The following is a 14,199-nucleotide window of genomic DNA, read 5'->3' on the forward strand; positions in this document are numbered from 1 at the left end:
AAATTTAATACCAGATAGTTTTTTACTGGACTGGGAGGTGAAGATTAAACTGAAAAAAAAAAAAAAAAAATTATACGCTTACCTAATCTCAGATGAGGAAGGTCTTTTTAGATATGAAAGCAAAAAAGAAACCATGAAGATGATTTATTGTTTTGACTCTTTTAAGGTATACAACTTCAGTGCGTTAGAGTCACAATTAAAAGGCAAATTACAAATTTGGGAAATTATTTGTAACAAAAATAAGAAAAGGTTAATATCCTTTATTGATGAAAGACTATCACAAACCATCAGGAAAAAGAAAACGCTTCATTAGGAGGAAACGGGCAACTCATTAAATAAAAAATGATCAATAAAACTTTTTAGTTTAGTTTCGCTAGCATTTGAAGAAATTAAAACAATTTACCTGTGAAATTTGAGAGGATTTTTAAAAACCACTATGCATATTGGTGAGGATGTGGTGAGAAGGCAATTTTTATGCTCTAGTGAGAGAATGCTTTCTGGAAGCCAGCTCAGTTATATGTATCAGATAGTTTTACCCTTTTACTCAAAAATTCTACTTTTAGGGGAATTATCCTAAGGAAATAATCAGAAAGAGGCAAAAAGTTTACCACAAGGATATCTATTAGAGTTTTTAATTTATTTGTTTTACCCATAGTTCCTTTCTTCCCTTCCTCTCTCCCTCCCTCCCTCTTTCCTTTTTTTTTTTTTTTTTCTTTTTTTGGAGGGGAGGTGAGTTTTTTTGTAGTTTTCTACAATAAATAGCTATTACTTGGGTCATTAAAATTATGACACTTTCTGATTGAAATGACTTATTTATTATTGCAGGAGGTTAAACCCCTCATAAAGATTTGTAAAGCACACTTAGCATTGCTTCAGAAAGCTCTGATGCTCTACTTCCAAAAATTAGCCAATGAAAAACCTTATCATCACAACAGTCCGTCGCGTCGTGCGTGGGGGGTAGCCATGAGTCAAGGGTTGACTCGATAACTTAACAGCAACGACAACACATGCTTAATTCCATTTTTTCTGGGCGTCTACGTTGTTCTTCTAAGGGATATTCTTCTCAAGGTTTGGCTAGTGAGGAGATGGTTACCTAGAAAAGATTGAGCAATGTGCAATAGTTTGTCCTAAATCACACTAAATTATCAATGTATCATAAATTATTTTGTAAAAATGTTATTAAGTTATTTCTCATTCAAGGTTAGTGAAAGCTTGTAAATGAATTCTGTTAGAGTTTACTTTCATATTTTTGTGATGACAGCTGTATTCCTAAGATTAGTATGGGGCCATAATAGAGGGCTGGGTAGCCCTTTCCTTCAATTTCCTGCTCCCAAGAAGCCTTCTCTAATTCTACCAGGAAAGATTTCCTCCTTCTCTGCTCCCGTATTTTATTTTTATTTCCTCTAAAAGTGATATTTTGTCTTGTCATTTTATAAAAGATCATCCTTAGTTATTAAGCAAAAGTAAAATGATAATTTACTCACTTTAAGAGGCAGAAATTAGTATAATCTATTTTTAAGTTGTTCAGATATGTCTTTTAATGCTTAAGGAAAAAGAATCTTAATTAACACGGTACGTCACTAATGTGGAATAATATTTCTGCACAGTGATGGGTAAATAATGGATTTTTACAATACCCTTTTAACGATAGATTAGTAACTAATATTATACCTTTTGTTTCTGTGCCTATTCATGTAATCCACAGGTGAAACCCAATATAAGGAAAAAGAAAATTATATTGGTGAAATCAGTAAATAAATTTATAATTAACCCACTTGAAGTAGACAGGGAAAAAAATTAATGGTAGTCTTCTGATTAAACATGTCAAAAATTGTATTTTTAAAAATTTATTTTCTGTCATACCTGCTTAAGATTGTTCCCTTTATTAGCCAGCGTTTCCAGCTAGCTGACTTCAGCTCTTCCTAAATCTACAGACATCCTAATTTCGAACCATTATATAATGAAAACATTGGGTGTAATTTCCTTCGGTCTGCAGTTCTTAGTTGCCCTTCTTACTGCAGATCTTTACACTGTAGCGCATGATTATAATTTGCATAAGTGAAATTCATATTTATGAGTACAGATCTTGAAGCAACTGACAGGTGCAAGGTTGTCTACCATGCCAATTTATTGTTTGTTGTGTTACTTAAAAGAGAACTGCTTTCCATGTTTTAAATAAGAATAAGTGCTGTGGTTGAATTGGAGTCAAATTCTAAAAGCAGATAAAATCTTGTTTTATAGCTTTCCATTTTTATGCTTTTCTAAATAATATGGTAATGTTGCGGGTGACCATACGTTGAAGAAATGTCTAACTGAGCTTGTAATATCCACTAATGGACTCTCAAAATGCGTGCCTCCCATTTCTCTTGCTCTTACCTTTCAGGGCATGCATGAGCTGTTAGCGCCTATTGTCTTTATCCTCCACTGTGACCACCAAGCCTTTCTACATGCTAGTGAATCCGCACAGCCCAGGCAAGTTTTTATACAAGCTCTGTCTCTTCATTCAGCCCTGCTGTAATCTGTTTTTACCCCAAAATCTTTTAAATTGAAGGTACTTCTAACTTTTTGTAAGTTGTAAACGTGGTTGTGTTTAACGTGGCTGATTAGAAGGGTCCAATGTAAATTCGACTTAATAGTTTTAATCCTACTTCCCCTATGGAGCAAATATGGAATTGTAAATATTGCTAAGAATCATTTATCTGTACCAGGAGAAGACAAATAACTAATAGGTGAAGGAGAGGGAATTTTTGTCATACTGGCAAAGGTGCTAATGATTGATAATATTTATATATACTGTCCTCCAGTGGCCCGTTCTTTCACTACAAGCTGCATGAGGATCTCTTCTGTGAGATACTTCTCACCAGGTTTGTCTCAGCTCAGTTCGTGAATAATGGAACGGTGCCACAAAGAACCCCATTCTCTAAGTAAACAAAAATGGCTACTTGTGTTTTTAAGAAACATATTTATTATTAGTTCAGCACTTACTTTAGTAATTGCATTTGTCTTAGGCTAATTGTTAGAATTCATGTACTAATTTAAGGTACACTGACTGACTTATGGGCCAGAGAGGCAACCAAGAAGCATTTTGGGAATGGCGAGTTCTAGGATTGTCAAACTTTGTCATGAGTAATCCACAGGCTAATATGTCTGTGTGAGTGTTGGGGACGGGGCGGGGGGCGGGGGGACTTTATTAACCAAACACAGCTGTCCGTTTTACTGAGCTTATATTAGAAAAAAAAAATTTTTTTTTTCCTTTGTTAAATTTGCTTTTGTCTGCTATTACAGATTAGTATTTTCAAGTGTCCCTTGAGCTTTTATAACTTTACTGAGTTTATTGGATATTAACAATAGTAACCATATCTTAATTGCATTTGCTTCAGTTACTTCTAAAATAGGATAAGAATAAAGTTAGTATCAGAATCTTCTTCTTGAGCTAGTTTTGTCTTTAAAAAATGTGTATGCAGGTGTATGTACTTCAGATGAAAATATAAATGACTGAAAATAGCTTTTAAATGAGTTGGACATACTTCGTCAGCTATTTCAATTTGTAAAAAAGTAAAAGCAACACCATAAAATAGAGTTTTAAGAGGTGCTGCCACTGATTAGTTGCTGTTAAAATATAATAAAAATAGAAGCTATTAAAAAAAATAAGTTAATACCTTGATATTGCATAGTTGACCAATAACAATTTTTTTGTTGTTTTGGAGTGCACAGGTGATGGATTGGAGTAATCATTTATTCTAGACGAAGCATATTTAAGAATATTGTAATGTTCTGTATTTTTTATTTGGAATAATTAGAGTTATTTCATTGTGGAATAAACAAGGCAGCTAATTTGTTTTCGATCTTTAAAGAAAGAAAGGGTTTTATTTGTTAATAGAGTTACTCTTTTTATTACAGAAGGCTGATTTTTTTTTATTCACACATTGTATGGAAGTTTGCTTATGAGTGTAGAATAAGGCACCCTCTGCATTCCTTTCAGTTAAAAAAGTACACATTTTGATTGCTTGTATTGCTTTTTTAAGTGAGGAAATGAAAACTCTCTTGAACCCTGAGTATCTGGAACATGATGCCTAGTAAGTATGAAGACTTTTGTTTTGTCTGTTTTATTCTTTTGCGCTTCCCTTACTTTGATAAAAGGTTAACATCAGCATTATATCATCTTCCTGATTTCTAGTGCGATGTTCTCACAACTTATGGAAACTGCTGAACCTTGGTTTTCCACTTTTGAGCATGATAGTCAAAAGGTAAGTCTTAAAGAGTACACATCCTTTAAAATATTTGAGGAAACAAATGATTTCAGTAAGTAATAACAAATAATCAGTGTAAAAGCCACTGTTATTACTATTACCAAAAAATGGAAATCTAAAAATGCTATGGAGTAAAATTGAACTGAACGTGTAAACCATTTCTCTAATAATATTTGAAGGTATATACAATGACAGTATGAAAGATTTTATTTAAACAAATTAGAAACTTTCCTTTAAATGTATGTGTATATTATCCATGAAGTCTAATTCTTACTTATAAGGTTGTTATGAACTTCAATAGATAAGTGCACCTACCTGTTTGATTCATTGCTATGCTGGTGCATTGACGGACATTGTTAATGAAGTGCGTAGAGAAATCTGTATCAAGTGGATTGTTTTCTCTTTGAAAAGTAAAGCATCACTGTTGAATTCACACATTTAGCATCAATACCGCTTACCATTATTTTCTCTTATCCATACTTTAGCTACACTATTGTCGAGATACAGCTTGTGTACGTAAAATTCATCCAGTTAAAGTATACAATGCAGTGGATTTTAGTATATTCACAAGATGGTGCAGTCATCACCATCTAATTCCCAAACCTTTTCATCACCCCAGAAAAAAACAAACAAACCCACACTCCATTTTCCTCTCCCCACAGCCCCTGGCAACACTAATCTACTTTCTGTATCCGTATCTGTGGATTTGTTTCTTCTGGATAGTTCATATAGATAGAATCATACAATATGTGGTCTTTTGTGACTGGCTTCTTTTATTTAGCATAATGGTTTTCAAGGTTCATTTATGTTGTAGGAGGTATCAGTACTTAATTCCTTTTTAGGACTAAATACATTCCATTGTATGGATATAACACGTTTTGTCTTTCCATTCATCAGTTGATAAGACATTTGGGCTGTTTCCACCTTTTGGCTGTTATGATTACTGCTGCTATGTACACTCATTTACAAGTTTTGTAGGAACATATTTTTTCAGTTTTCTGGTATATTTCTAAGAAATCGAAGTGCTAGATTAGCTATACTTCTTAACAAACATACATGCTAACTTAGAGGTCATTGCCTTTTCATTGTTATTACACAGTTTTTGAAAAATTGCAGATTCTTCTGGCTAGGCTTATTATTAGAAGTATTTGGTATATTATGTCCACCCAGTCTTAAATGTCCAGTATGGTGTAATTTCCTTTATATTGGTATAATTAATTGCATTCTGGTTGGAAACCCATATATCACTGTCACTTCAATCCATCTGTTAAAGAATGAAATGGGTAACGAATGCTATTCGTGCCTTTGACCTAGGTCAGGGATTGGCGAACTCTTGCTTGCAGGCCAAATCTGGCCTGCTGTCTGTTTCTGTACAGCTTTCACAGTGGTTTTTCCATTTTTTAATGGTGGGGGAAAGAACAAAAACAAAAGAAGAAAAATATGTTATGACGTGAAAATTATATGAAATTCAAATTTCCATGTCCAGAAATAAAGTTTTATTGGAACACAGCCACGCCTAAAATATTTACTATCTGATTCTTTACAGAGGAAGTTTGCTGACCCCTAGCTTCAGTGATAAAGTTGTCCTTCAGCAATATATCAACATGTTACAGATCCCACGTGTGAAGTTGTTGGATGTTAAACCTGCTGTATGCATAAGTGACAAACTACTCTGTGTTTTAAAACAATGTCTTTATGTTCTTGGCAGGTGATTTGATGAAGTCATAGACTTACATGTGAACATCAAAATTTTGAGCAGAGAGTGGCTGAACACATTTAAATGCAGCCAACATGATCATGCCATTCAGTAGCCGTTTTATATTTTATGACTGGTTCACAGTATCTGAGAACCTGCGTGATTAAAATGTGAGGGTTACCATTTGTCAGGTTTGCCTGTTTGTTGGCGTTGATATTGCTGAGTCAAGATTATGAAAGTGGCTAAGACAACACAAAGACATTCCGTTTATTAAGCAACACATAGATGTGACTTCTGAACATTGATGTTATTTGTATATATCGATGAATAACATATTCCTAAAAGTATATCTAATGAGTTACTTTTCATCCTCCCTTTTTATTCTGTTTCATAAGTCTGTCACCTTTTTTTAAAGTTCTAGAAATTTATATCTTCCCCATTCATTTCTTTTAGTTTCTTTGAGTGTCAACTATATCACTGCTTAGTTCAGCAGGCAGTCTTTTCGTAGTAAGACTTTCTTGAAAAAGGAAGCAGTGTGTTGGTTTCTATTCTGGCACAAGCTCATTATCTCATTGTGTCCCTATAACAAACAAGTTTGTGGCCTGGCACTGATCTGCAGACCACACTTTGAGTAGCACATTAAAGAAATAGTTAAAAAAAAAAAATTTGTAGTTGTACTGATGGTCATAGCTGCCCCATTTGATCATATATGATAAATGCAAATAACATTCTTTATTATAAGAAATCCTGGAGATAAGGGAATATTTTATATTAACTTTATCTCCTTTTGTGATTTTATTGTTAGATAAGCTAAGCTGGTTAACAGTGTTTAAGTGATCATGAGCATTTCTTAAGAGATTTTATTTTAAGTATTCTGAGCACAGGGGGAACCCTTTTCAAAGTACAGTTTATATAAGCCTGTAGTTTTTAGTAGACTGTCTTGGCTGCCAACCAGAAGGTCAGTGATTCAACTCCACCAACTGCTTCATGGGAGAAAGATGTGGCAGCCTGCTTCTATAAAGATTACAGCCTCAGAAACCCTGTAGGGCTGCTCTATCCTGTCCTGTAGGATCACTAACCCAGAAAACCCAGTGCTGTCAAGTCGATTCTGACTCATAGCGACCCTATAGGACAGAGTAGAACTGGCCCATAGAGTTTCCAAGGAGCACCTGGTAGGATCACTGTGAGTCGGAATTGACTCTACAGCAGTGAGTTTGGGTTTTTTGCTTTTTATACATGAATCCCTATCAAGTATTTGAAAAATTGGCACTGATAACTCACTGTATTCAAATTAGAAACTGATCTTGTGATTTCATTAACTTTTTTTTAACAGGTTCTTTTAGGATCAATGCTCTCCAAAGCCTGTAATAGTATTTCTATAGAAGTATGTTTATACAGGACCCTATATATATGGTCGCGCTATAGATAGATAGAGTGATCTGTTTTCCACATGATTTGTTGAAACATTACCGGGGCACAGTGCTTCCATCCAACTCTGGCTAGTATTCAGCTACACAAGGTCCTCCATTGCAGAAAAACTACATGACTGAAATGCATAAAATGCTAAATGGATCATTTTTATGGGAATTTAGCTTTAGAGTAAACATTATCTTTCAGATATGAATGGTATCTTACAATTAACATAAATTATCCAAAACATATATTTCAAATTGATATCAAGAGGAAAAAGAATCTTAGTAGGGGTTAATTTTTTTAATTAAAAAAAAAACTTGTCTCCAATATATTATTTTTATAGTAAGTGTCAACAGTATTAGAGGCTTCATTTCTCCTATCTACACAAATTATTGCAAAATAATTGTACCATAAAAATTAGCATTGTCTTATATCCTTTGGACCCAAAAGACACTAGGGCACATACCATAAAAACTAGGAACAATAAAAACAAACAAAAAACCCCGTTGCTGTCGAGTCGATTCTGACTCATAGCGACCCTATAGGACAGAGTAGAACTGCCCCATAGAGTTTCTAAGGAGCACCTGGAGGATTTGAACTGCTGACCTGTTGGTTAGCAGCCGTAGCACTTAACCACTACACCACCAGGGTGTCCATAGGAACAATAAGAGAATGGATTTCCTTATGAGACTTGAAGTGATCCTAGAAGGACAGGAAGTTTTCCTTTACGGTAATACATGCTTCTCCTCTCTTCTGTACCTTCCACCAGCCTGATTAGCTGATGTTCTTATATAAAATTCTAGGTTTCTTTTTCTGTGTAGTCTTCCCCTTCTAGACTGAGGAAAGGAATTTTTCTTTTTTGTGTCCCAGAATCTGTTCCATCAATGAAAAGATGGTGTTCCTTTTAGATATCTCACCAGTTTAGGAGCGGGGAGAAGTAGTAAAGGATACTGGAGTGTCCGAGAAGAAATAGGACTAAGGAAGGCTTTCTGGAGGACCTGACAGTTGAGTTGAATCTTTAAATATACTTGAGAGCTCTTCAGTGGAGAAACTGGGGAAAGTATGTTTCAAGTATGATAATGACATCCCCAGGGCCTCTAGAAGCCCTCGAGAATAAAGACTGGCCAGATAATAAAAAGGTGTTATAGATCTGGCTAAGAAATTTAGAATTTTTTTTTTTCCCTGAGAAGACAATGAAGAGCTACTAAAGAGGTTTAAACAGGGCAATTTAGCATAATCTACTTTGTGTTTTAAATAGATCACCTTGTGTTTTAGAAGATGGATTTAAAAGCAACTAAACAGATAGGAGGAAGGAAATTATCGGAGCCTCAAATTGAGCAGTGACAGTAGGGCTATAGAAGATCTGAGAAGTACCAAGGAGCTAACGTGGGTGGACTAGGCATTCTTACTGGAGGAGGGGTTATGTGAGCATGATGAAAGAACATGTAATTGGACAGATAATAAGCTTGGTTTTAGGCCTGCTGAATTTGAGACCCTTGTGGCAATCAAAGATTTTTGGTGAGCGTTTGAATTTATGGGAGGCAGTCAAGAGAGTACTAGGCTATGAACACAGATCAGGAAGTCTTTGGGAAATGGATATTGGTTGAAGCAGTGTGTATGACTGATATCACCCAGGGAAAGTATATAAATAGAGGATAAAACTAAGACCAGGCTCTATGAAAAACCAGCATCGAGAAACAAAGATGAATTTAAGATAGAGAAGTAGAGAGAAAATGGGTGGTAGTCAGAAAATATGAGAGTGTTGCTACAAAAGCTGACTGCAGAAAGGTAGAAGTTGTGGACTGGAAGGTTAGAGGAAAGGTCAGGCATTGGGGAATTCATCAGACTTGAGGTGGCCATTGGAGTTTGCATGAAAGCAGTGCAAGCGGTTAGAGATACATTCCTCGTAATACAAGATTATGGGTGGCAGGAAAGGAAGTTGTGAGTTGGCCCAACTTAAATTTATTTTTAAATCATCTATACTTTTGATCTGGACAGTTTTAAAATCTTTTTACTCAGCGATTTAAATTGACCAGAAGGCACAGAGAGACCATTTTCTTTCTAGTGCTAGTTTCCTTTTTCTTTTTTGTATTATACTACTTTAGATGAAGGTTTATAGAAAAAACTAGCTTCTCATTAAACAATTAGTGCACATACCGTTTTGTGGCATTGGTTACCAACCCTATGACATTCTTGACCTTGAGACCCCTATTACCAGCTTTCCTGTCCCCTCCTGTCTTCTAGTCCTTGCCCCTGGGCTGGTGTGCCCCTTTAGTCTTGTTTTGTTTTATGGGCCTAATGTTTGGCTGAAGGGTGAACCTCAGGAGTGACTTCATTACTAAGCTAAAAGGGTGTCCAGAGGCCATACTCTTGGGGTTTCTCCAGTCTCTGACAGGCCAGTAAGTCTGGTCTTTTTTTGTGAGTTAGAATTTTGTTCTACATTTTTCGCCAGCTCTGTCTGGGAACCTCTATTGTAATCCCTGTCAGAGCAGTCAGTGGTGGTAGCTGCGCACCACCTAGTCCTATGAACTCAGTCTGGTGGAAGCCGTGGTAGATGTGATCTATTACTCCTTTGGACTAATCTTTCCCTTGTATCTTTAGTTTTCATCATTCTCTCTTGCTCCTGATGGGGTGAGACCAGTGGAGTATGTTAGATGGTTGCTCACAAGTTTTTTAGACTCCAGACGCTACTCACCAAAGTAGAACATTTACTTACCAAAGTAAAGAACATTTCCTTTATAAACCGTGTTATGCCAGTTGAGCTAAATGTTCCCTGAGACTCTGGTCTTCATTGTTATGTAATACCCTATTATGTTTATGTACCATAGTTTGTTTATCCATTCATCTGTTGATGGGCATCTAGGTTGTTTCCATCTTTTTACGTTTGTGAACAGTGCTGCAATGAACATGGGTGTGCACAAGTCTATTAGTGTGACGACTCTTATTTCTTTCTATAGTATGTATTCCCAGGAGTGAGATCCAAGTATTTGCCTTCAGTTTCGCTGATCCTGTCTTCCATTGTTTCAAACCTGTTCCTCAGATCTTATATGACACTGTCCATTTCTGAAGTCTTGTTGCTTATCTTTTGGATTTCTAATTGCTGTTTTTATATGATTCCTAGTTGGAATTTATTTGACATTTTGTTCCTGTGTTATTTTCCTGAATTATTCCATTGTTTTGTCTGCCCTTGCCATGATTTTGTATGCCTTTTCCACGATCTTGTCTATTTTTTCCTCATTTTTGTTAATTTTTTCTTCAACTCCTGGATAGCTCTGAATATTAGAGATTTTAATTCCCTATCAGGTAGTTCCAGTGCCATTTCTTCTCCTGGAAAGTTATCTGGTGTTTTATTTTGGATACCTACTGAAACCATCCTATCCTGTTTTTTGTTTTATGTGTTTTGATATTGTCTTCTGTCTTTGGGACATTCAGTAGTTATTTTTGTTTATTGATTGTGGATTTGTTCTGTTCTGCTTTTTGTTTTATTTGCTTATGTCTGAGCAGGCAGGCTGTGCATTCTTTGTTGTTTGCTTGTCTGTGGGCATGATACTTCTTACCACCTTGTCCAATGGGCAGGACCAGTCTCTCAGCTACGGTGCAGCAGGGCAGGTCCAGCGGGTGCTGTGTTTCCAACTGGGAGCTCTGTGAAGCTGCTTTGCCATACTCTCTGTCCACTGATCTCCAACAGGCGTCCAAGATGGCGAATCCGTGCTGCGTTAGCTGGTAGGGAACCTCCATTCCGTATCTCTTCTTTGCTTTCTGTTCTCTGTCAGTTTCTTATTCCATTCAGTGCTTGGTTGAGTTCTTTATCTCATCATTTGACGCTTAGGGTTCCAGGATTGATGTTTTCTCTGTCTTACTTAGTTTTTCAAGTCTCTGCTGTGGTGGGATGATGTGGTGCTTCTGTCTATAGTGCCATGTTGGCTCTGCCCTCTATTTCCTGTTTTTGAGTGCTCACCCCTCAACTCAAACGAATACAGTTTTCATTTACTGTTGTCGTGTTTATGTTTTATACCCAAGAAACATGTTTCCATTAAGGCTTGCCATTTATGTACTATGTCTGGTTAGACAAACTAGCCATGGACAAGTGGTCTACAGTGGCCACCACTACCTCTAGCTAAAATTATCTTGTAAAACTTTGACATGAAGAGAAGCTGGTTAAGGGAATACAGGTAGAAAAACATTTTGGGAGGCATATCCTGACCATTGCCATCTGAGCACAGTTGTGTATATGATGATCAGCATGTGACTTCACATTTTAAGCATTTGTCGTGAGATGTTTGACATAGCCGTTTCTTGTTTAAACTTTCATTTATAAATTCAAGAATGATGTCCATATTTTTTCTTAATTTCGTATTGAAATAATATGTGCTTGATTTTTCCTGTCTTTATGTTTTTAGGGAAAAGAAGCTCTGATGACCCCCATCCCTTTCGCTAGGCCACAGGATTTAGGGCCAACAATTGCTATTGTTACTAAAGTCAACCAGATCCAGGATCATCTACTGAAGAAGCATGATATTGAGCTTTATATGCACTTGAACAGACTAGAAATTGCACCACAGATATATGGATTGTAAGTATTAAAGTTTAAATTTCAACTACATCTAATTATTATTTATGATGGTTTCTAGAAGTTAAGAACAAGAACTGTCCCAGCTCTATTTTGTGTCATATCTCTTTTGTGTCCTATGTACTAGGCTCTGTACTCATTACTTTGACATACAGCGTCTCATCTAATACTCCTACCAGTCTCATTAATTCGGAGTTATCCCTTCGGTTCAGATGAAGAAACTAAGGCTTAGACTAAGGAGAAACTAAGGCTTAGATTAAGTTTACACCCGTTAAAGTCACAATTCAGACCCAGTCAGGACTGGCTACATATTGCAGGGCCCAGTGCAAAATGAAAATTATGAGACCCTTGTTTAGAAATTAGTACAAATTTCAAGACAGCAGCACATCATTAAACCGAGCATGGAGCCTTTCTAAATGCCAAGCTCTGTGCAGATGTGCAGGTCATACATCCACGAAGCCAGCCCTGAACTCAGGTAGTCCTACAAGATGTCCATGTTCTTTCTATTTCATGATGCAGTCATCTTCTGCTCTGCCCTCGAAAGTGGATTTCTGTCAGTAAGATACATGCCCCTCCCCGGGGAACATATTGTCTTAATCTTTTCAGCCACAGAACTTCTCTAACGTGTTATAGCAAAAGAATAAGAATCCAGTCATTCTTTAAATGTTCTAAGCTGGAGAACATAGAGGGTAGGGTCTCTGGCTAGAGCAACTCCTACAATGCACAGGAGCAGGGGATGAGGGGATGTGGGGAAGGAGGAAATCGATGGAAAAGTGAGGAAACAGCACTGACAATTTATGTATGTCAGTGGCTTATAATTGTGTATAACCAAATTAGAAATATAGAGGTGTTAGTAAATATGAATTAGCTGTGTAGTGAGTGCTGTAGGCAACAAAAGTGCCCTTTATGTTGAAATCCTAAGGATTCTTATCTAGTGCTGAGCAGTTCCTTGATAGAAATTTTATGTAAATGCTGACTCTCAGTTGGTTAGAATTTGTAAAACTGACAAGTTATTATTGAGATGCACATAAATAGGTGCTTAATAAACATGAATTCATTATTTCAATTGTAAAACATTTCAAATAAGTCAAAAGTTTAGGACCACAGAGAGGCTGTTTATTTAGCTCAGAGAAGAGAATACCAGTGAGTGTTTTATTTATGTTTTCATGGGATACACAGCCTTTTACTAATAATAATTCTCAGCTGCTTTTCTTCTCTGAACAGTGATTGAATAAGTGTTTGCCTGTTCTAATGCTGATTGCTTTCATTTCTGTGACTTAAACTTGACCTCATCATTGAGAGTGGCTCCATAGTTCTACTGGAAAACGAGAACATGTGTGATGTGGGTAGTGGGCAGCACTGTAGGTTATTTAATGAATTGCTCTTCACACTTCTAAGTATAGATAATACATTTGTACATAATACATTTGTGATTATATACAGATAAAAATTTATTTTAAAATAGCTAATGCCAGATCAGGAGTTAAATTCTGTATTTCTCTCTGCTGTGTGCTCAAAGAACTGGTATATTCAAATACAAAAGCCCATTTTATACCCTCAAAAATTTTCACTAAGGTCTTGAATTGATGTTTTGGGGTGTGTGTCATTTCTTTGAAAAGCTCGATAATTTTTTACCTCTTTGCGTATGCTGGTACTTTGCATTGTAGTGATGACGGCATTGGCTTTGGTACAGTAAAGACGATGTGGTCCAGTTCCCTTTTCTAACATTACATTCCATCAGTTTTCTCTGCATCATAATAAGTCATAGTACTGCTTTGACATCTGACTAGCACCTCCCCAGTGAAATTCCATGAACTACTCTTAATTGTTCCAATTTTATTTATTAGTAATGACTGATAATACCAGGGCTAGTCATGGTCCTTGCTGCCTTATTAGTCCCATTATTTTTGTATACAATCTCATCTGCATTGTCTCAAAAAAAAAATTTTTTTTTCTTTTAAACTTTGAACAAAAGGTCATCCATCCTTTCTATTTGGCCCTCATTTTATAGTACAGGGGTTTTAGACACCCATTTCACTTATTTATTTGGTTTTATTATGACTGTTTGTGGAGCACATGCAAGGTCCGTGTCTGACTTTTCCTCTGTTCCTGTATGCTAGCATAAGTTGTAATGCCATGAGTTCATTCCCTATTGATTACTGGTAGAAACTTTGCTGCCAAAGAATACTATGATATAAAATAGAAGTGCAGGCATTGAAATGAAACAGACCTGTTTAACCACTTTGAGCCTTGGTTTCTTCATCTGTGAA

The 14,199-nt window shown here is 36.2% G+C and overlaps 1 protein-coding gene across 1 annotated transcript in view; it reads left to right on the forward strand.

The window, feature by feature from the left end:
- Positions 1-14,199, forward strand: part of TBC1D5 (TBC1 domain family member 5) — a 446,909-nt gene that overhangs the window by 193,457 nt on the left and 239,253 nt on the right. Inside the window, exons 9-12 of the mRNA XM_049870673.1 lie at positions 2,384-2,472; positions 4,026-4,076; positions 4,178-4,247; positions 11,760-11,932. Coding sequence (XP_049726630.1) covers positions 2,384-2,472; positions 4,026-4,076; positions 4,178-4,247; positions 11,760-11,932 — 383 coding nt within the window. The remainder of the gene's footprint in view (positions 1-2,383; positions 2,473-4,025; positions 4,077-4,177; positions 4,248-11,759; positions 11,933-14,199) is intronic.

This window comes from Elephas maximus, chromosome 27 (genome assembly GCF_024166365.1).
Source record: "Elephas maximus indicus isolate mEleMax1 chromosome 27, mEleMax1 primary haplotype, whole genome shotgun sequence".
NCBI classification, from domain to species: domain Eukaryota; kingdom Metazoa; phylum Chordata; class Mammalia; order Proboscidea; family Elephantidae; genus Elephas; species Elephas maximus.